The following is a 23911-nucleotide window of genomic DNA, read 5'->3' as shown; positions in this document are numbered from 1 at the left end:
TGTTTAGGATGAAAAAGTAATGTTTATTTACAAATGTATATACTGATAGCTAACAATACCCTAGGGGAGATAAAGAACAAGGAATATACTATATCTTCTAAGATCAAAACTACATATTTGGGGTTAAACCAAAGTCGCCCACCCAGTTGGAAAAAAGGTGGGAGAGACTATGGCAGAGTCCAGCACTGACATCTGAATAAACAACTGGAAAAGGCTTTAGCCACCAGTTCTAGATGACTCAGGAATAACTTGTTTAGGGATCAATTCAGTTTCCTCAGGGGGACTTTCAGACTTTCAGGTGCTTGTGACTGTGTTGACTTTTCTAAGTTGCCTATTATAAGGGGAGTATTTTTTACCCTCCCTTGCACCAGTTCCACAGTAAATTTAGAGGGCCTAGGAGCCAATTCCTGGGCCGATCAGTATCATTATCTCCTTTCCGTCTGACAGTCTTAAATAGGTGCCTCTTTCTTTTTAGGGCTTTCCTGCCACGTAATCGGAAGAAGCGAGTACTTATAATGGAAGTAGAGCTGTCCTCAGGATTAACATATTCCTCAATATTTTGAAGAAGAGTAGTCACCAGAATCTGGATAGATTCCACAGGATCATTCTTCATACTTTCAAGAGCTGAAACCAGAAAGGAAGTCAACTCAGATTCTCAAGCTCCAAAAACTGTTTACCCAAACACCATTGTTTTCCACCCACTTGTCACATTATAATATAACTTCATTTAGAATAACTTTGTGTCATTGTAAAAGTGCTATTGTTTTATTGTAGAAAATGTTTAAATACAAATTGTTTTTTAAAAAGGAAAGAAAGCAAAAGCACTCAACCCCGCAAAAAATATATATTTTCATACCTGTCTTGTAGTATTTCTTAGATATCTAACATAGACACTTTGTTTTACAAAAATAGGATTAACATTTTTCTTCCCATAAAATATTTCCCCATATAACTTAATATCCAATCACATGATTCTATCATAATTTCTTTGATCAATACCTTATTAGTGAACAATAAGGCTGCTTTCCATTTTTCACTGTTATAAACAATGATCAACAACTCTTAATTGAGATTTACAGTACTATCATCATGCACTGTGCCATAAACAAAGACTATATATCCCATCCTCCCTTGCAGCTAGGTGTGGTCATATAACTAAGTTCTGACCAAGTGGGTGTAAGGGAAAGGGGCATATGCAACTTCCTAGAGATATAGTAGTGAATAAGAAAGACAGATTCCCCACAGTCAAGAACATTCTAGCCCAGGCGGTGCAGCTCAGTAGTTTAGCATCAACTTATGAATCTGGAGGTCACGGTTCGATTCCTGGTCAGGGCACCTGCCTGGGTTTCAGGTTCAATCCCCAGTGTGGGGCATGCAGGAGGCAGCCCATCAATGATTCTCATCATTGATGTTTCTATCTCTCTCTCCCTCTCCCTTCCCCTTCCTCTCTGAAATCAATAAAAATAGATATTTTTAAAAATAGAACTTAATATTCTAGTGGAGAAAAAAAAGTAAACATAAATTAAGTGCAAAGAAGGAAATTTAACAGGATGATGAGAACAGCTAACTGGGAAGGACCCCTTTAGATAGGCCAGTCAGGGAACGCCTCTCTGAGAAGGTGACATTTGAGCTGGGATGCAAAGAATGGGAGCCAGCCTCCAAGGCAGCCCCATGAAGATCGAGGGCAGAAAATGTCCCAGTGGAGGCAGGGATCACGTCATCCTGCAGAAAATAGCCAGTGTGGTTGCCCCTTCTAGTGAGGGGGACATGATATAGGCTAAGGGTGGAGAGAAGTCAGAAGCCAGACTTCTCAGGGCCTGTGACCCAGGGTAAGGGACCAAACTTTGACCCAAAGAGCAGTGGAGAGCCACTGAAGGGGTTTAAGCAAAAGCGTGCCATGATCCAGTGTACATGTTTCAAGGAGATCCTGGCTGCTGCATTGAGAGTAGTGTAGAGAGAGGAACAGGATGTCAGGAGCTGTCAACGTGGTCCAGTTAAGGAATAGGGGTGCATAGTTTAGAGTTGAGTGGGAACAGAGGGATGGAGACAGGAAATTACTTACTAGTATTGCAAAGGAGAATAGGGACAGAAAGAATGTGGGCTCAACAAATCTAAAAGCCAACCAGACCCATCAAAGTCTACAGCTTCATGTTGATCTCATTTAGAATAGGAAAAAAAAAGGAGTTGGGCTTGCACTATATAGAAAAATATACAATCCTTTAAAGAACCACTTCTCAACCACAGGTTTGCTCAGAACTACATATGGGTGGAAGTGTAATTAGAAGTATTTTCCTTGGGAAAAATTTCCTCCTATCTAGGTATTTGGGCATCTTTCCAGGAGGCTGGGTGGGAAGAGGAAGGCAAGGTGAATTCTCAGACAGACTTAGGAGTCCAAGATTTCCATTCTGGACATACTTTCCCTGAAATTGAACTATGGTAGCTGGAATAGGTGTCAACTACACAGTAGAGACCTCAACTGTAAAACCTAAGAGAAGGCAGCCAGCATACAAAATGTCAGAGTCAGAACTGAAGCCAGGGTCAAGCCCTCAGAGGGCAGATGCTACCAGCTGATGGTTAATGTGCTAGCAGTAGCATGGCTTCTCTCTAGGAAGCAACAAACAAACTGATTTTTCCTTGACCTTAACTACAAATATACTCCCTACCTGCCCTCCCAATACCACCCCTCCCCTGGCCCAGAAGCCTGAGTCAGTTCAACACAGATGTTTTGTGGGACATCTATGTGCCCAGTAAAGCTCAGTGCTCCCCATGTTTTGTGTTCAGTCTTCAAAACAATGTTCAAGATCAGCACTATTATCCTCATGATGCCAGTGGAGAAACTGAGGCACAGAGGCAAAGTAACTGGCCCAAGTTCACATGGCTCATTATCAAGAGATCTAGTATTTGAAAGTTGTCTGAGTAATGCAGACTTTGTGAAAGAAAGTACCCTTAGAAGTCATTTACCATTTTACTCTCTGGACAAAGAACTGTAAATACAACAAGGACTTGTCTATCTCCAGTTGTCTGCTAGGCATTTCCTCTGAGACAGGATTCCACCACTACATCAAAAACAGCATCCTTCAAATATTACCTCACAGCAGGCACCAGGAAACTCTAACTGGGCTCAAACCAGAGGGCACAGCCCCTGAGGATAGGCAACTGCAACACCAGAACAGCAAGCCTGTGGCATTCATGCCAGGACTTTCAGACAAACACATGACACTCTCAACTACAAAAGGGCTGAGACATAGGAACAGGAGCTAGAAAAGCAAACATTCTCTTCATCTTGTCTCTACATCAAGGAAGGAAATTGTGGTATGAAAAATAGTGAAGAGCCCTAACCGGTTTGGCTCAGTGGATAGAGCACCGGCCTGAGGACTGGAGTCCAGGGTTCGATTCCAGTCAAGTGCATGTACCTTGGTTGCGGCCACATCCCCAGGAGGGGGTGTGCAAGAGGCAGCTGATCGATGTTTCTCTCTCATCGATGTTTCTAACTCTCTTTCCCTCTTTGTTCCTCTTTGTAAGAAATCAATGAAATATATTAGAAAAAAATGAAAAGAAAATAGTGAAGAATGAGTAATTCAAAAATCCTTTCCATTTGGTCCTGGAATGAATTATACCACCCACCATTGATCAAAAGCTACCTAAACTCTTCCCAGTGTCCATTAGCAGAGTTAAGAACTGTGTTCAATGCTGCACCCTACACTCAGGTAAAACCCTAAATCTTTACCATGGCTAAAGGCCGCATCAACGTGGCCCCACTGCTGTTCTCTGATCTCATCACCTCCTGCCCTGCCTTTTGCTCACTCCATGCTATCACATTGATCTTCTTGTTCTTCCTTGAACATGCCAAGTGCTTATCCCTCAAAGAGTCATAGGGTTCACTCCCTCATTTCCTCCGGCTCTCTGCTTAAATATCCCATAGCGGAGGGGTACCCCGGGCCCCACTCCGGCCCTTCTTACCCCTTGCCTTATGGAGATAGTGACCTCCACAGTGCTTATGTAACATCTATGTATTTGTTGAGGGGGTATTCCTCCCTTCCCGACTAGAATGTAAACTGCATGAAGGATAGGTTATTAGTTTTGTTCACTGCAGTATCTCATGCTTAGAATAGTACATAGTATACAGTAGGTTTTCAATACTTAACAAATGTAATTACTAGAGAGCAATGGCAGGGAGTCAGCAGAAGTACATCCTATATAAAACATAGGTGTGGCTCTTCAGGGACTGAAGGGAACAAAGGGTTTTGAAAGGTGAGGTAAAACTTTCTCTTCTGATAGACATTGGGAATAGCAGCTCCTCTTTCTCCACACTACCAGCTTCCATTCCCTACTTCTTTTTTAGGACTTTGGTAAGATTAAGAATAATGGATACCTGGCCAACATGGCTCAGTAGTTCAGCATTGACGCATGAACCAGGGGGTTACTATTCGATTCCTGGTCAGGGCACATGCCTGGTTGTGAGCTCAATCCCCAGTAGGGGGCGTACAGGAGGCAGCTGATTGATAATTCTCATCATTGATGTTTCCATCTACCTCTCCCTCTCCCTCTCCCTCTCCCTTTCCCTCTCCCTCTCCCTTCCTCTTTCTGAAATAAAAAACAACAACAACAAACCACATATCTTTTAAAAAAGAAAAGGTGACCATGAATTGCTACTTGTTGAAATTGGAGTATGGGTACCTGGTTACTATATTACTAGAGGCCCAGTGCAAGAAAATTCATGCACTTGAGGGGGCTGCTCTCACAGTCCAGGAGCCCTCAGGTGTGGGAGGTGACCCGGCGATCAGGGGAAGGCAACGCCCCATCACACCTCTGCTGCTGCCTCTGCCGGCAGCATAAGCCTCGGCTAGCCCTGATACTTGAGTCTCGGGCTGGACCTGGGAAGCTGGGGCGCTGAGGGGACTGGGGGTCTCCGGAAGCAGGCAAGTGGAGCAGCCGTGCCCACTGGGGGTGGGCTTGGCCTTGCTGCACACCTGCCGCCCTGCGGGGCTGAGGGGACTGGACACCACCATCTTGTGGCTGTTGGTGCTGCCATCTTTGAGGGCGGGGCAGTCAATTAGCATATTCCCTCCTTATTGGCTGTGGACACTGCCATCTTTGCAATGGCATGAGGGTCAATTAGCATATTTCCTCTTTATTAGATAGATTCTCTATACTTTTAAATAACACTTTAAAAAACCTTACAACAGCCACAGGAAAAGGAGAGATTACCTACAATGGAAAAAAAACTAGAATAGCAGGCTTCTAGTTAGCAACAAAGAAAGCCAGGAAATAATAGCACAATGTCTTCAAAATGCTGAGAGAAATTAATTGTTGGTGTAGAATTTTAAAACTAGTAAAGCTGGAAATGGAACTCCCATTTGACCCTGTGATCCCACTTCTAGGAATATATCCCAAGAAACCAGAAACACCAATCAGAAAGGATATATGCACCCAGATGTTCATAGCAGCACAATTCACCATAGCTAAGATCTGGAAACAGCCTAAGTGCCCATCAGTAGATGAATGGATTAGAAAACTGTGGTACATCTACACGATGGAATACTATGCTGCTGTTAAAAAGAAGGAACTCTTACCATTTGCAACAGCATGGATGGAACTGGAGAGCATTATGCTAAGTGAAACAAGCCAGTCACTGAAGGAAAAATACCACATGATCTCACTCTTTCATGGATAATTAAGACCATTACAAACTTTTGAACAATAATAAATACAGTGGCAGAGCTGCCTCAAACTGATTGTCGGACTGCAGTGGGAAGGCCAGGGAGGGTTGGGGGACAGGAGGGAGGTGAGTAAGAGATCAACCGAAGGTCTTGTATGCATCCATATAACCATAACTAATGGACATAAGACTCTGGGGGGTAAGGGAGGGCAGGGGCTTGTCAAGGGCGGGGGGGAAAAAAGGACACTTATGTAATACCCTTTGTAATACTTTTAGCGAAAAAAAAAACTAGTAAAGCTATCTTGCAAGGATGAGGGTAAGAAGAAATTCATACAAACAAAACAAAATCTAAGACAGTATATTATCAAGATACCAGCACTAATATGCAATAACTTAATCAATAAAAGTATTAATAAAAAGTGTGTAAAAAAAAGATACCAGCACTAGCCCTGGCCAGGTGGCTCAGTTGGTTAGAGTGTCATTCCCTACACCAAAAGGTTGCAGGTTCCATCCCCTATCGGGGCATGTACTGGAAGCAACCAATGAATGTTTCTCTCTCTCTCTCTCTCTCTCTCTCCCTCCCTCCCTCCCTTCCTCCCTCCCTCCCTCCCAATCCTTCTCTCCCACTGAAGGCAATAAACATATCCTCCAGTGAGGATTTTTTTAAAAGATACCAGCACTAAAGAAACTTCTAAAAGGTTACTTCTAGAAGGATGGAGAAAAATGACCCCTGAGGGATGGTCAGAGAAACAAAACAAATCAAAAATGGTGAGCATATAACACTTTGTAAATCTATGGTTTGTATAAAATAACAATAATAATCATAGCATATAAATTATGATTTTACAAACGGAACTAATATATTGGTTAATAAAAGCCTGTAATTGGGAAAGGCGGTGATTGAAATTCATGTCAACATAGTAGGAAAGATTAAAATGTTGTACTTTAAACTTGGTTAAGTTCAACATACATGATAAAAGTCGAGTTTTTAGTATCTAGTCTGGAGTAAGAATTACACTTGTATATGAGGAGGCATATATAAGAATGTTCATGGTAGCATTGTTTGAATAGCAAAAAAATTGAAATAACTTAAATATTAATATATCAAGGGCTCTATAAGTATAAATTAATTTTAAAATATTTTAAGGCAGTAAAAAAGAACACAAAACTGCATGTTCTTCAGGGGAAAGGAACCATGTCTGCTTTACACTCCTCTGCAGGGTCAGCCCAGAGCCCAGGACAGAGGGGCAGTGACAAGAACATGTTGTTAGCAGAGTTTTTATCTAACTGGTATGATGATAAATAATGTTGCCTTTCTCTTACTTCTCTTCACTTAAACTTTTAGATATAACATTTATACTGGTAAGAGTAAACTTTTAAAATAATGTCACATGTATGTCAGGAATTGCCTCTTCCTAATTTCTATCTTGCACCATCCCCTTATATAACCCAGAACCCAGGTGCGAGGCCCAGACTCACCATTTCGTAACAGCTGCACATCATCCTCATGTATGGAATGCAGGTTTATCTTCTTAGCTATTAATGCTAAAGACAGAACAGATGTAAAGTCCATCCAGAATTCCTGAGCCTTTGGGCCATCCCTTTCCCCAGGCTCAGTAGTGACAAGGACATTTATAAAATGATTTTAGCAAGGAATGTATGTAAGAGAAGCCTTGCTGGCTACATGTCAGTGTCCTAGTGAAAGAACAGCCCTCAGAGCAGCTGTGACCCAGGTGATAAGTGGAGCCTGCGCCAAGGATGTTAAACGTCATGGGGCTCCTACTCCAACAGAAGATGGACAGGGGGCACAAGGCAATAATTTGCAAAAATAAAATATGGATGGGCAATAAACAGGACAAAATACATAACCTAGCTGTTGATTGAAAAAAAAATTAACCAAAACAACAAGCTTCTTTGTTTTCACCTATCAAATTGGTAATGATTTTAAAAACATATTACCTAGGGTTGCCAAATTTTTGGCGAAATGGATACTCATATACATACTGGTGACAAGAGAAAATGAATCTAACTTTTTAGAGGGCAGTTCCAAATCCTTAAAATTCTGCATACCCTTTGAGTCCAGGAACTCTACTTTTAAGCAATGTATCTTAACAAAATAATCATGATGACATGCAGAGATTTAACCACTATGTCCCTGTCTATAAAAACAAAAGATAACACAGTCTCAATATTCAAATATAAGGACTGGTTTCATAAATCCATCTATACAATAAAATTAATATTATGTAGTCATTAAATATAATGTTGATGAGTACGTAATGCATGTATTTGTGATAGAGCTATGTACGAAAGTTTATTATTAAAATGTTTGCCCTAACTTTTTGCTCCCAGGTTCCATTATGGTCAAGGGCATGTACCTTGGTTGTGGGCACATCCCCAGTAGGGAGTGTGCAGGAGGCAGCCGATCTATGTTTCGCTCTCATTTTTTTTGTTTGTTTCTAAATCTCTATCCCTCTCCCTTCCTCTCTGTAAAAAATCAATAAAAATATTTAAAATAATGAAATAAATGGAAGTTCTATAGCTCTGCTCCAGTGGGTCAAGGATTGAGCATCAATCCAGGAACCAAGAGATTATGGTTCAATTGCCAGTCAACACACCTACCTGGCTTGTGGGCTCAATCTCTAGTAGGGGCAATGCAGGAGGCAGCCAATCAATGATTCTCTCTCTCCCTTCTTCTCTCTCTAAAATCAATTAAAAACATATATTTTTTAAAGTGCTATATATATGTGTGTGTGCGTGTGTGCGTGTGTGTGTGTGTGTGTGTGCACGCGCGTCTGTGTAGCATATTTTTAAGAAAAATAATTCTATGGTGTTAGTAGTGGTTAAATCCAAATGATGTAAGTTCTGGTATTACTCATTATCTTCTTTCAGCCAGTCTGAATATTTTATGCTTTCTAATGTAAACACATACTGTTATTATAGTTTAAAACAAAAAATATTTTGGGAAATCCATGGGGTTCCATTTGAAGCAACAGTTTTTTCCTTCCACATGCATACATTTCTCTTCCTCACAAAGCAGCATGCTGACAAAGCAGGTAGATGCACACAGAGCCAGGACAAAGGCATATAGCTTACTCCTCCCCAGGCTTTTCTAACACAAATTTTGGAGGCTGACAGCACATCTCAAATTAGGTCAGAGCTAGGAAAGGATGTAACCAACTTCATCATGCCATGGTTCTGGCTTTGCCCTTTAGTAAAAGGTCAAGGAGGGCTTTCCTGCTGGAGAGAAGGGAGGAATTGACAGGAGGGACCACCTTACCTATGAAATGGACGGCAGCTGTCCGTAGGAAGGACTCGGAGCTCTTCAGGAAGCTGAAGCTCTGAAACAGTAACTCCCCCACTAATTGTCTTTTGCATGTATTCACCTGTGAAGGCAAAGAGGAGTAATGCTGACAAGGAGAGGGGGGCTGCTGGGAACTCTACTGAAGACCGTCTTGCAGCCTTGGCCCTCTCACCTTGTCCACAAGCAGCAGCATTTTCTGTCTTCAGTCAGCTTAAACGATTTGAACCTATACACTCAGACACCCCCACCCCAGCAAAAGTGCACACTCAGCAGAAAGTTCATAAAGAGAATTTTGCTCCTTGGTACCAACATGATAAGGGAGAAAACAACTGATGTAGAGCCAGGAGACCAGGTTTGAATACTGGCCCTGACACGGGCCTCAGTTTTTTCATCTGAAGTGTTGAAATAAAACCTGCCTAACCTACCAATGGCTCCAATGGGATAATGGATGTTAAAGTGTACACGGTAAAGTGCTCTATCTATGTAAGGCATTCAAATTCATAATATTAGAATTACTCATTTAGTTCCTAACCTACTCGCGTAGCCCTTAAATGTTTACTTTACAACAAGGATTCCTGCTCTATGGCCTGTTCTTGACTTCACTGAAGTCACTGAAGCTACAGACCGTTACCACCATGACTGTTGATCTCAAGCCCTGAGGACTCCTGTCTCTATCTCTTCCTCTAACCAGAAGGCTTCTATCCCATTGGCATCTATTAACCTTGCATGATGTCCCTAGCCTCTGAGGCAGAGTTTGGGATGCTAAGAGGATCAAATCTGGAGATCCAGGGACTGGCATCCCAAATGTGGGTTCTCAGAGTTTGCTGATGAGAAAGAATGAGAATCAAGGAAAGGAAAGAATACATCTTCTGTCAGCCCTCTCCGCTTTGCCCACCGAGCCTGCCAGTGAGTCCATAGCATGCATATTGCAACCGGCTTCCTCAGAGACTCTCACTCACCAAATGGTTGCATGTTTCTTCCAACACCTGCATGTGATCACTGAGGGTGGTATGCTGAAACATCTGTGTGAAGGATGACCAGCCAATCACATTCGTCCACTCAGTCAGGGCTGCTCCACAGGCCTATGGGATGGACACAAGGAAGTCCTAAGTCTACCTCCTATAATTCTGGAGAGCCAGGCCAGACCATGAAACTAGTCCACAAGGGGTTTGGTTGGGATTAGTAACTGGGATCAGGGGCCTTGATCATGTGAAAATATGTACATAACTTCAGGGAGGAGTACCATATCAGTCTAAGACTGATGGCACCCAGTAGAGGGTAAAAGTGCTCAGATTCAGCCCAGAAAATGATACGAAAGAGGTGTAGAGCAGTGGTTCTCAACCTGTGGGCCACGACCCCTTTGGCTGTCGAACAACCATTTCACAGGGGTCGCCTGAGAACATCCTGCATATCAGATATTTACATTACGATTCATAACAGTAGCAACATTACAGTTATGTAGCAGCAATGAAAATAATTTTATGGTTGGCTCACAACATGAGGAACTATATTTAAACGGCCAGAAGGTTGAGAACCACTGGTGTAGAGTGAATGCAGATCCCAGACCAGGCTCATGAAAGAGGACTAAAGGGAAGGGGCTGTGCTCTAGCAGGAAGGGGTTGTATCAGGCTGAGTTTGGCAGGACAAAGATCACCCATACCTTGACCACCTCGGTGTTGTTGTCCTCTAAGCTAAGCAGCAGCGGGACTAAAAAACTGTACAGATGTTTCTTGATGGCATATCCAGGCTTGAATTTGTTGACTCTATGTAGCATGTGCCCAAGGGAAGAGATGGCTATGATCCTCACCTGGTCCCTCTCCTGCCATGAAGAGCAAAATGGAGATGAGGAGGCTATGGTTTCCCTCTGACCCTGCCTCGCTTGGCTTTCATACACACACATTTCATTTTTCATGTCCAAAGGACACTGCATTTACATACTAAAAAAGGCAACATAATTTGTGGAGCTGAGTAAATCTCTTTAGCCCCCTAGAGCTAATAAGCCTCCTAGAGTTATGGCTCTGTGCCAGGGAAACTAAGATTATAATTTCAGTTCTGTCGTGGATCATATCTCCAACCTATCACTTTATTCCTTCTGGGGATTTAGCTCAAGAATGCCAAATTTAAAAAAAATTAATTGTCCTATTATGCTGTAATTGTTTAAATCTATATTAGCTTGTGTTAATTAGCAAGGATCACAAACAGCTAAACTTTATACACTTTCAAGAGTATAGTATATATTAACTGTACAAATATTTTTTGAGCACCTATAATGAGCTAGCACTGTACTAAATAGCAGACATGATGGGACAAGACAGTTCCTGAATTTGTAGCATACAGAAAACAGATATTTTAACAAGTTGAATTACATTTTGCACAAAGCACATAATGGCTAAACAGAGAGATGATTCAATGTTAGTATTTTAATTAAAAAAACACACCAAAAAACAGGATCCAATATAGTGGTGGAGTAGGTGGAAGTTACACTCACCTCCTCCCAGGATCAAACCAGAAGTACAACTAAATTTTAGAACAATCAACCTAAGTTACCAATTGAATCCAGCTGAACAGAAGTCTTATAACCAAGGATTTACAGAAGAAGCCACATGGAGACTGGTAGGATGGACTGAGGCTCAAAATGAGGTGGCCCCACATGTGCAGCAGTAGAGAATCTGGAGAGATATTTCACCTACAAAGTCCACTGTCAGGAGCAATGGGCTCTACCCAACACAGGCCTCCCCAGCCTGGAGCACCACAAAAGGAAGAGAAACCCACCTAATTCCTGGCTGTGAAAGTCATCAGAGATTCCATCTACTAGGGAGAGAAGGGAGTCTGCCAGAAACCCAGGAGCCCTCTTAAAAAGTCAGTGCAGAAAATGTCATTTCCAGCCACTCACCATGGGCTCCAGCGGAGGGAAGGTAGCTCACAGCAGACTGGAGTCATACAAGGAGAGAGTGGGTTGTGTGGCTTCAGGGAGAGAGCTAAAGGGACAGCCACCCAGGTCCTTGTGTTGAATCCCTCTCCCACCACAGTCCACAAATGTCATATTTTTTGGGTTGACCATTCCCCTCCACAGGGCATCAGCCTGGTGGAATGCATTATTACTCCCTCCCAAATACCTGTATCCCTGCCCTGCCAAGCTCCCACCAGCCAGCCTGAGCTGGCAGTGCAGACTTTCTTGGAGGGATCTTTAGGATGTGTAGGCAGACAAACGGGATGTCAGAGACTGAGTTCTGTGGCTTTAGGGTGAGGGTCATTTTCCCCCTCACATGCTGACTGGAGCCACCATTGCTGTGCAAAGCTCTCTATCCACATGACCAAATATTGGTCTGTTTTAGCCCTATAAACTCTGCTGGCCTCACCCTGGTGATTCCCTCAGAACATACCTCATCACAAATGTCTGTAGGCCCAATGCAGGTGGCAGCTGACAGCTGGCTTTGGTGTACCATGACACATTTGCTGAGTGGCCTCAGAAGCAGTACTGGCTTGAAGTTTGTATATGTATCAACCTGGTGAATACCACTGGCCCCAACATGAGAACCTACTTCAATTTGCATATTGCCAGAGGCAATTCCAGTGATTGGGCCTAACAGGAAGCCAGCAGGCACAGGCATATCTTGGAGTGTCTTGGGACTTTTGCTGACCCCTCCCATGGGTTTGGTGCTGGTGGAGGCCAGACATGGCATGCACTTTGGCTCCTCCCATATGCACCCTTTTCCTACAGAGGCTGCCACAAAATGTGGATCGTTTGTAGATCCTAACAGGTAGCCCAGGGCCAGTCACAGGCAGCGTCTGATATTCACCAGTACCAGAGTCCCTCCCAAGAGGCCTCAGAACCTGGTGGCAGGCTTCAGACCACATTAAAGCACAACCCAATTAGCCCCACAAGTGGCACATCGATCGGGAGATTTTAGCAGATACCAGACCCTGCTGGGGTGAATTCTACTTCATGGGGTTAGTCCCTGCCCAGCAGCTCATACAGTGAGGTCAGGGTCAATCTTCACAGTCAGCCAGCCTGAAGGTTAACCCCACCCATGGATGCACCAACAGCAATAAGGCTGAACTACAGCCCTGGCTTGTGGGCTTCAGTAGGTTGGGTGTCTTCCTGTGCACTGAAAGATTACCAGTTCAATTCTTGGTCAGGGCACATGCCCAGATTGTGGGCTCAATCCCTATTAAGGGAGCGTGCAGGAGGCAGCTGATCAATGTTGCTCTCATACTGATGTTTCTCTCTCTTTCTCCCTTCTTCTCTCTCTAAAAATGATTAAAATATCTTTTAAAAAAAGACTCAACTACAACAGGAAGGATCACATAACACACTCCCAGAACACCTTGCTCTAGTGATCAGGGAGACAGCACTACCAAGCCCCACAGGACACCTACGAAATAAGTACCAAGATTGGGAGACATAGCACATCTACCTAATATAATAAAACAAATACAGAGAGGTAGCCAACATGAGAATACAAGGAAACATGCCCCAAATAAAATAACAGAGAATCCCCAGAAAAAGAACTAAAAACAATGAATGCAAGCAATCTACTAAATACAGAGTTCAAAGACCACCAACTTACACCATACACAAAAATAAACTCAAAATGGATAAAGGACTTAAATATACGACGGGAAACCATAAAAATACTAGAGGAATCCAAAGGCAACAAAATCTCAGACATATGCCGAAGCAATTTCTTCACCGATACAGATCCTAGGGCACTTGGAAACTAAAGAGAAAATAAACAAATGGGACTACATCAAAATAAAAATTTTCTGCACAGCAAAAGAAACCATCAACAAAACAACAAGAAAGCCCACTACATGGGAGAACATATTTGGCAACATTATATCTGATAAGGTCCTAATCTCCAACATTTATAGGGAACTCATACAACTTAACAAAAGGAAGATAAACAATCCAATAAAAAAATGGGCAAAGGACCTAAATAGACACCTTTTAAAAGAGAACATTCAGAAAGCCAAGAGACATATGAAAACATGCTCGAAGTCGCTAATCATCCGAGAGATGCAAATCAAAACAACAATGAGGTACCATCTCACACCTGTCAGAATGGCTATCATCAACAAATCAACAAACAACAAGTGCTGGAGAGGATGTGGAGAAAAAGGAACACTCGTGCACTGCTGGTGGGAATGCAGACTGGTGCAGCCACTATGGAAGACAGTATGGAGTTTCCTCAGAAAACTAGAAATGGAACTCCCATTTGACCCTGTGATCCCACTTCTAGGAATATATCCCAAGAAACCAGAAACACCAATCGGAAAGGATATATGCACCCCTATGTTCATAGCAGCACAATTCACCATAGCTAAGATTTGCAAACAGCCTAAGTGCCCATCAGTAGATGAATGGATTAGAAAACTGTGGTACATCTACACGATGGAATACTATGCTGCTGTAAAAAAGAAGGAACTCTTACCATTTGCAACAGTATGGATGGAACTGGAGAGCATTATGCTAAGTGAAATAAGCCAGTCAATGAAGGAAAAATACCACATGATCTCACTCATTCATGGATAATAGAGACCATTATAAACTTTTGAACAATAATAGATACAGAGGCAGAGTTGCCTCGAACAGACTGTCAAACTACAGCAGGAAGGCCAGGGAGGGTGGGGGGGCGGGGGGGTGGTAAGAGATCAACCAAAGGACTTGTATGCATGCATATAAGCATAACCAATGGACATAAGACACTGGGGGGTAGGGGAGGCCAGGGGATTGTCAAGGGCGGGGGGAAAAAAAGGAGAAATATGTAATACTCCTTGAAATAATTTAAGCAATAAAAAAAAATACAGAGTTCAAAACAATGGTTAAAAGGATGCTCAATAAACGCAGGGGAAGAATGGATGAACTCAATGAAAAAAAGAAAAGATAGTAATAGGACACAGAAAGTATAAAAAAGAACCAGTGAAAAATACAGAATACACTAGAAGGAACCAACTATAGACTAAATGAAGCGAAGTATTGAATTTGCAATTTGGAAGATAAGGTAGCACAGAATAGCCAATCAGAGCAGTGAGAGAGAGAGAGAGAGAGAGAGAGAGAGAGAGAGAGAGAGAGAGAGAGATGAGAGAGAAAGAGAGAGAGAGAGAGAGAGAATTCTTGTTGTTAATCTTCATCCGAGGATATCTTATCGAGTAATTTTTAGAGGGAGTGTGAAGGGATTGGAAGAGACAGAAGGAGAGAAATATTGATGTGAGAGAGACACATGGATTGGTTGCGTCCCACACACTACCCAACCAGGACCAGGTATTGAACCTTTGACCAGAATTGACCCTGTGACCCTTCTGTTCATGGGCCGATGCTCTAAGCACTCAGTGAACGAGCCAGGGCTAAAAGAAAACTTTAAAAAATGATAATGCCATAAGGGGCCTCTGGGACAACATCAATATACCATGTCTGCATTATCGGGGGCACCACAAGGAGCAGAAAGAAAGCAAGGGATTAAAAACCTATTTGAGGAAAACCAAGATGGCGGCATAGGTTATCGCCGGAGTTTGCTGCCTCAAACAACCACTTCAAAAATACAACTAAAAGACGGAACAGACATCATCCAGAACCACAGGAAGGCTGGCTGAGTGGAAGTTCTACAACTAGGAGGAACCGAGAATCAGAGGAGGTGCAGTGCTGAAGTAAAATACTAAGTTGCGGAGTGCGTGCGGCGTGGGCTGGTGGCTGAGGGCTCGGTTGTCTGTTTCAATCCGGAGGGAGCCTCAGACTCTGAGCTCCAGATCTGGGCGAGTCTCTAGGGACCCAGACTCAAATGGGAGAAGCGGAACTGTCTGGCTTCAGTTCCTCCGAGGTTTGCAGCGGTTGCTGGGACAGAGAGGCAGAGCCCCTGGGGACAGACTGAGAGCAGCCATAACTGCTCCCTCCTCTGCCCTGTTGATCCCCTGGGACCCGCCCCACCCAAGCCCTGCACAGAGCCATTTGCCTGATAGCCTCAGGCATAGGCTAGATTAGCACCTCCCTAGAGGACAGAAGTTCTCCCACTGCAGACACAGCTGATTCTCACAGCTAGTTGGCATGGAGGTCAAGTAGCAATTACCTACAACAATCAAGGCTTAACTACAACAAGACTGCGCACAAAGACCACAAGGGGGTGCACCAAGAGTGTCTACCTCGGGTAATTGGGACACTTAACACGGAAAGCCACTCTATCGACACAGCAAAGCATAAAAAAATGCCGAGACAAAGAAACAGGCCACAAAGGACAGAGATGGAGGAAAGAAGGCTACTGGATATAGAATTCAAAACCAAACATTTGAGGTCTCTCAAGAGGCTTCTAGAGTCTGTTGATAAATTTGATGAGATGTACAGGAAATCTAATGAGACCCTTGATGGTGTGATAAAGGACCAACTAGAAAGTAAGCATACACTGACTGAAATAAAGAATATTATACAGAGTTACAACAGCAGAGTAGAAGATCGCAAGAATCATGTCAAAGATTTGAAATTCGAAGAAGCAAAAAACACCCAACCGGAAAAGCAAAATGAAAAAAGAATCCGAAAATAAGAAGATAGTGTAAGGAGCCTCTGGGACAGCTACAAGCGTACCAATATCAGAATTATAGGGGTGCCAGAAGATGAGAGAGAGCCAGATACTGAAAACCTATTTGAAGAAATAATGACAGAAAACTTCCCCTACCTGGTGAAAGAAATAGACTTACCAGTCCAGGAAGTGCAGAGAACCCCAAACAAAAGGAATCCAAAGAGGACCACACCAAGACACATCATAATTAAAATGCCAAGAGCAAAAGACAAAGAGAGAATCTTACAAGCAGCAAGAGAAAGAAACTCAGTTACCTACAAGGGAATACCCATACGACTGTCAGCTGATTTCTCAACAGAAACTTTGCAGGCCAGAAGGGAGTGGCAAGAAATATTCAAAGTGATGAATACCAAGAATCTACAACCAAGAGTACTTTATCCAGCAAAGCTATCATTCAGAATTGAAGGACAGATAAAGAGCTTCACAGATAAGGAAAAGCTAAAGGAGTTCATCACCACCAAACCAGTATTATATGAAATGCTGAAAGGTATCCTTTAAGAAGAGGAAGAAGAAGAAAAAGGTAAAGATACAAATTATGAACAACAAATACGCATCTATCAACAAGTGAATCTAAGAATCAAGTGAATAAATAATCTGATGAACAGAATGAACTGGTGATTATAATAGAATCAGGGACATAGAAAGGGAATGGACTGACTATGCTTGCGGGGGAAGGGGTGTGGGAGATGTGGGAAGAGACTGGACAAAAATCGTGCACCTATGGATGAGGACAGTGGGTGGGGAGTGAGGGCGGAGGGTGGGGTGGGATCTGGGAGGAGGGGAGTTATGGGGGGAAAAAAGAGGAACAAATGTAATAATCTGAACAATAAAGATTTAATTATTAAAAAATAAATAAATAAAATAAAAACCTATTTAAAGAAAAAATGATGGAAAACTTTCCTAACTTTGTGAAGGAAAAAGACACACAAGTCCAGGAAGTGCAGAGAGTCCTATACAAGATAATCCCAAAGAGAACCACGCCAAGACACATCAAAATTATGATTTAAAAAAAACTCTCAGCAAAGTAGATATAGAGAGAACATATCATAACATAATAAAGGCCATCTATCACAACCATGCAACTAACATCAAACTCAACAGGGAAAAACTAAAAGACCAGAAACAAGATAGAGATGTCCATTTCCACCACTCTTAGGCAACATAGTTCTGCAATCAGACAAGAAGAAGAAATAAAAGGCATCCAAATTGGAAAGAAATAAAACTGTCATTATTTGCAGATGACATGATACTCTATATTGAGAACCCTAAAGATTCCAACAAAAAAAACTACTAGAATTTATAAATTAATTCAGTAAAGTATCAGGATACAAAATAAATATTCAGAATTCGATTGCATTTTTTCTTTTCAGTTGCATTTGTATACACCGATAATAAACTATCATAAAGTAAACCTAAGAGAACAATCTCATTTACAACTGCATCAAAAATAATATAAAATAAAATCCCTAAGAATAAATTTAACGAAGGAGATAGATGAACCATACTCAGAAAACTATGGAAGACATTAAAGAAATACACTGAAAAAGATATAAATAAAAGGAAGATTATACTGGACAGGAAAAATTAACATAGTTAAAATGTCCATACTACCTAAAACAATCTATAAATTTAATACAATACCTATCAAAATATCAATGTTTTATTTCCCAGAACTAGAACAAATAATCCACAAATTTATCTAGAACCACAAAAGACCCCAAATAGCTAATAACAATCTTGAGAAAGAAATACAAAATTGGAGGTATCATGCTACCTGATATCAAACTATACTGCAAGGCCATAGTAATCAAAACAGCATGGTATTGGCAAAAAAAAAAAACCAACAAAAACATATCAACGGAACAAAATGGAGAGTCCAGAAATAAACCCTCTATGGTCAAAGGAGGCAAGAACATACAATGGGGGTAAAGACAGTCCATTCAATAAATGGTGTTGAAAAAATTGGACAGACACATGCAAAAAAAAAAGAAAGAAACTAGACCACCTCCATACACCATACAGAAGAAAAAACTGAAAATGGATTAAAGAGTTAAACCCATAAAACTTCTAGAAGACAACATAGTAAAATCTCTGACACTTCTCTTAGCAATATTTTCCTTTCTGATATATCTCTTTGGGCAAATGAAACAAGAAAAAATAAACAAATGGACTACATCAATCTAAAAAGTTTGTGTACAGCAAAGAAAACCATCAACAAAGTAAAAAGTCAGTCCAGCCGGCATGGCTTAGTGGTTGAGCATCAACCTATGAACCAGGAAGTCATAGTTCGATTCCCATTCAGGGCACATGCGTGGGTTGCAGGCATGTAGACATGCAGGAGGCAGCTTAACAATGACTCTCTCATCATTGATGTTTCTATTTCTCTCTCCCTCTCCCTTACACTCTTAAATCAGTAAGAAAATATTTTTTAAAAAGACAACCTACTGAATAGGAGAACATGTTCGCCAATGGGTTAACATATTCTGATAAAGGGTTAATATACAAAATTTATAAAGAATTTATACAACTCAACACCAGGGGGAAAATTGATTTAAACACTTCTCCAAAGAGGCCATACAGATGGAAAATAAACATATGAAAAAATGCTCATCACTAATCATCAGGGAAATGCAAATTAAAACCACACTGAACTATCACCTCACACAGTCAGAATGACTATCATCAATAAATAACTAACAATTATTGGCATGGAGAAAAAGGAATTTTCATGCACTGTTGCTGGGAACGTAGATTGGTGCACTGAAGTGGAAAAGAGTATGGAGATTCTCTCTTTGGCCCTGACTGGGTAGGCCAGTTGGATACAGTGTTGCCAGCTATACCAATGGGTAGGCCAGTTGGATACAGTGTTGCTGGCTATACCAAGGTTGTGGATAGATCTCTAGGGGAACAACAAACGGTTTTTCCCTCTCTCCCTTCTCTCTTTCTCTCTCTCTCTCTCTCTCTCTCTCTCTCTCTCTCTCTTTCTCTCTCTCAAATCAATACTTAAAAAAAAAGATTCTCTATTTTTAATCTTTTGCATTTTAAGTATGTGTTTTGGTGTGGGCTTCTTTGGGTTCATCTTATTTGGGCCTCTCTGCATTTTCAGGACTTGTATGTCTGTTTTCTGGCTTTGTCAAATAGAATTTCAATTCTTTGCTCTCTTCTGGTACTGAATGATACAAAGGTTGGTACACTTGATATCACAGAGGCCCCTTAAACTATCCTCAACTTTTTTTGGATTCTTTTTTTTTTTGCTGTGTTGATTGGGTGTGGTCTGCTCCCTTATCTGCCAAATCACTGATTTGATCCACTACTTCATTCAATCTACTGCTAACTACTTCTAGTGTATTTCTTTATTTTTCAAAGATTTTTAAATGTATTTTTAGACAGAGAGGAAGGGAGAGGGAGAGAGAAGCATTCATGTGAGAGCGAGGCATTGATTGCCTGCCTCCTGCATGCCCTCTACCGGGTATCAATCCTGCAAACCTGGCATGTGCCCTGACTGGGAATTGAACCTACAACCTTTAGGTGCACAGAACACCATCCATCAACTGAGGAACACCAGTTAGGGCTCTAATGTATTTCTTTGTTTCTTATTGTATGTTCATTTCCAACTAGTTCTTTTTTGGATTTTCTATCTTCATGGTTTTTGAAAATATATTTTTATTGATTTCAGAGAGAAAGAAAGAGGGGGAGAAAGATAGAAACATCAATGATGAGAGACAATCATTGATTGGCTGCCTCCTGAATGTTCCCCAATGGGGATGGAGCTCACAACTGGGTCATGTGCCCTGACCAGTAATTGAACCGTGACCTCCCAGTTCCTAGGTCAGTGCTCAACCACTGAGTCATGGGGGTCAGGCTCTATCTTTGATTTTACATTTCTTCTGCATTAAAGTTCTCACGGAGACCATTTACCATCCTAATAACCTGTGTTTTGAATTCTGCATCTGGTAGACTGCTTGTCTCCATTTTGTTTAGTAATTTTTCTGGAATTTTGTTCTGTTCTTTTATTGGAACATGATTCTTTGTCTCCTTATTTTGGCTGCCTCCTTGTGTTTATTTCTGTGTATTAGGGAGAGCTGCTACATCCCTCACTCTGGTAGAGGCGTCTTATGTAGTAGGTGTCCTATGGGGCCCAGTGACACAGTCTCCCTGTTCACCTGAGCTGGGTGCTCCAGGTGTGTCCCTTGTGTGTGTTTGTGAGCCTTCCTATTGTACTTGAGCCTTGATTGCTGTTGGCACATCAATGGCAGGGATTGACTTTCAGGCAGATTGGGTGTGAGGACTGGTCATGACTCCAGTGTAGGAGCTTTTGTGCAGGGGTGAACCTACAGAGCAGAATTTGCTTTAGCAGGACTCTGGTACCATCTGAGTCTGCCCTTTGAGTGTGTCATTTGTGGATGGGGTTGGGTGCTGCTCTGGTGTAGTCTGAAACTGACCACTGAGTTTGTTGGTTCTGGGCCTACTGAGAGGTGCAGGTGAAGGTTATCTGTTGCCTGTGACATGCCTGGGGCCACCTGGTATTAGCTACAAAGTGATCTGCAGATGTTTGCCGCTTGTGGTGGACTTGGAGGTGCCTGGGAGAGGCTAAGATGCAAACTGAGGCCAGATGCTGCTAGTGCCAGGCTTGGAGCTGCTTGGGAAGCGGGACCAGGCATGCCAGGGCCAGATGCTGCTTGTTTGGGGTTTGTGAACCTTTGAGATATTTCTAGGAATGTTGGCATATGCCAAGACAAGCTCTTTGTATGGAACAGTGTTAGCCAGGTTGATGGAGACTCAGATCTGATGCTTGCCTACACATGCATGGGGAGGGCTTAGCAAAGGAATAGTAGCTTCTGCCAGCACTTCCTCTGGGAGACAGCTGCCCTTCCAGCCTTTCCTTGAAGCCAGATAAGTCAGTTCTACCTCTGGCTTCTTTTGAGGTACTGCCCCAGGGCTGGAGATCAGAACAAGTGAACCCATCAGCGAGTAATTCCATGCAAAGGCCCTTTAAGAGGAATGCTTGGGATTCCAGGAGCCTTGCCCCTCCACCCTCCAACGCCCTAACCCCAGACTCATTGAGCAACCATCTCTAATGGTTTTCTTAGTCAGAGGTGAGGGACTTCTCTTGCCAGCACTGGAACTGGAGAGCCTGGTGTGGGGCTGGGACACCTACTCCACAGTGGGAGACTTCACAGCTGAGATATCTCTCCCAATCTTTAACCAGTACATGTGGGTGTGGGACCAGCCCATTCCAGGCCTCTGCCCCTCCTACTAGCCTTGCTGTGGCTGCTTCTGTATATCCTTAGCTATAGGGCTTTTGTTCAGCTAGAGTTCAGGCAGGTATCAATGATGGTTGCTCTGAAGTTTAGTTGTAATGTGGTCATGGGAGAAAGGGAGTACAGTGTTTACCTATGCTGCCATCTTGACTGGGAGCGAAAACTACGGAGTTTTAACCAAGTAAATGTATATGACTAGGTGAATGTTAAAGCAGCACCTAGAACCCAAATTTCACAGCCTTTGCCTGGGTCAGCATTCTTTTCACTTTCTAGGTTGCCATTATAATGGCCATTTACTATTTCTCAGGCCATAAATCTTGACTTCCCATTCCAGCAATATGGAAGATAACCTGACAACCTTCCCATTATAGACGTCTTAAAATGCAAAAGAAAATATACCAAGAAATATTTAAATAACTACAATTTCAAGAAAGAGAAATTCCCAGGGCTAAAGATAAAGAGGCTGCTGACACTCTAGCGCCCATGGGGTAGAGAGATATCACTGGTTTCTATGACCTAGGGGCCTGGCTTTTCCTATCTATTGGTCTCCCCAACCTGCCCAGAAGGCAACCAGAAACTGGGAAGCAAGCACCATAGGCTGACAGAATGCTCCAAGAAAAGTCGTCTAGTTAATCTCAAAGAGCCAGAAAGGGAACTCACACTGCTCAAAGAGAGGGGAAATCCCTCAGTTCTTTTTCTCCTACTGTTCTCTCATGCCACAGCCCCCACACAAACCAGAGGGAACCTATAGGAGCCAAAACTCTGAGGGAGGGAAACCTTACTTTCCCTTTGAAGGAGCTGAGGCCCCAAGAGGATGGGCAAACCCCAATTTCTTTATTTCCTCTCTCTGCCTTCATGCCACTTGGCCCAAACGTAGGCACAGTCACAGAAGTCCCTGGCATTCAGGCTAACTAAAGCCTCAGCTTTATGGCCAAATGAAGAGAAAAAGGGAGCCCCAGGGAACTGTAAAATCAGGGAGGTCACAGAGAGGGAGTACCTTGGGAAAGTGAACATTCAAAGGGACAATGGCTGGCAATTCAGACTGACATTGAAATCACACTGTGCACACAGAAGGCTAGTCAGAACTTGCAGCCTGAAGTTAAATAGGCCAGTTGCCTTCTAAAGCAAAACTATGAACATCCTCCTTAGGATTTCAATGAGACTCAGAGTCACATAACTTAATATTTATAAAGATACGATCAAAAATCACTCTGGCCAGTTTTTCTCAATGATTAGAGCATCAGCCTGTGGACCAAAGGGTCACAAGTTCAATTCCTGGTCAAGGACATGTACCTCCATTACAGGTTCGGTCCTCTGATGGAGCAGGAGGCAACCAATATACGTGTCTTTCTCATATCCATGTTTCTCTCTCTCTCTTTCTCTTTCTCCTCTCTCCTCCTTCCACTCTCTTTTATAAAAAAATCAATAAAAAAATTATCTTCAAGTGAGGATTAAAAAAAAATCACTCTGTATATGAAGAGCCCAGAAAATCTTGACTCACATGGGAAAAGCCAATTGAGATGAAACAGTTAAGATAAAACAGATACCAGTTAAGATGAAACAGATGTTGGAATTATCTGATATAAACCTTCAAGGAGTTATGATACAAAATACTCCAAAACAACACTGAATAACCTTGTAATCAATTCAGAAATAAAAGCCTCAGCAAAAAAGGAGACAAGATAAAGAAAAATGGGAAATATTTAAACTGATAAATACAAATTATCAAAACACAGGTGTCAGAGGAAAGACACAGTGAACTTGAAGACCAATAAAAATATTCCAACCTGAACAAGGAGAAAAATTATTGAAAATGAACTGAATCTTGGGACCGATGGGACAAGAGCAAAAGGTCCAACCTTTCGGTCTCAGATTTCTAAAAGGAGAGGAACACGAATGTGCTGAAAATGTTTTGGAGAAATAATGGCTACAAACTTTTAAAGTATGGTAAAAGACATAAACATAGAGATTTCAAAAAATTCAGGCTAACCTTAAAGAAATTCATGCCAACACATCCTAAACTGCTAAAAACTAAAGACAAATGTGAGACAAAATAAAGACATTTTCAGAGTAAGACTGAAAACATTTGCTATTGACAGACCCTCACTGAAGAAGCCAC

General features: G+C 42.1%; 1 protein-coding gene across 1 annotated transcript in view; it reads right to left on the bottom strand.

The window, feature by feature from the left end:
• Nucleotides 1-352: 352 nt before the first annotated feature.
• LOC106695431 (maestro heat-like repeat-containing protein family member 1) overlaps nt 353-23911 on the bottom strand; it is a 47479-nt gene continuing 23920 nt past the window's right edge. Inside the window, exons 23-27 of the mRNA XM_023748329.1 lie at nt 10624-10782; nt 9923-10045; nt 8940-9045; nt 7139-7204; nt 353-624 (exon numbers count right to left, since the gene is read on the bottom strand). Of these exons, the coding sequence (XP_023604097.1) occupies nt 353-624; nt 7139-7204; nt 8940-9045; nt 9923-10045; nt 10624-10782 (726 nt within the window). The remainder of the gene's footprint in view (nt 625-7138; nt 7205-8939; nt 9046-9922; nt 10046-10623; nt 10783-23911) is intronic.

This window comes from Myotis lucifugus, unplaced genomic scaffold, assembly GCF_000147115.1.
Source record: "Myotis lucifugus unplaced genomic scaffold, Myoluc2.0 scaffold_1274, whole genome shotgun sequence".
Lineage (NCBI taxonomy): Eukaryota > Metazoa > Chordata > Mammalia > Chiroptera > Vespertilionidae > Myotis > Myotis lucifugus.
Note: the sequence above shows the minus strand (reverse complement) of the source record. Positions and strands in the feature narration are given on the sequence as shown.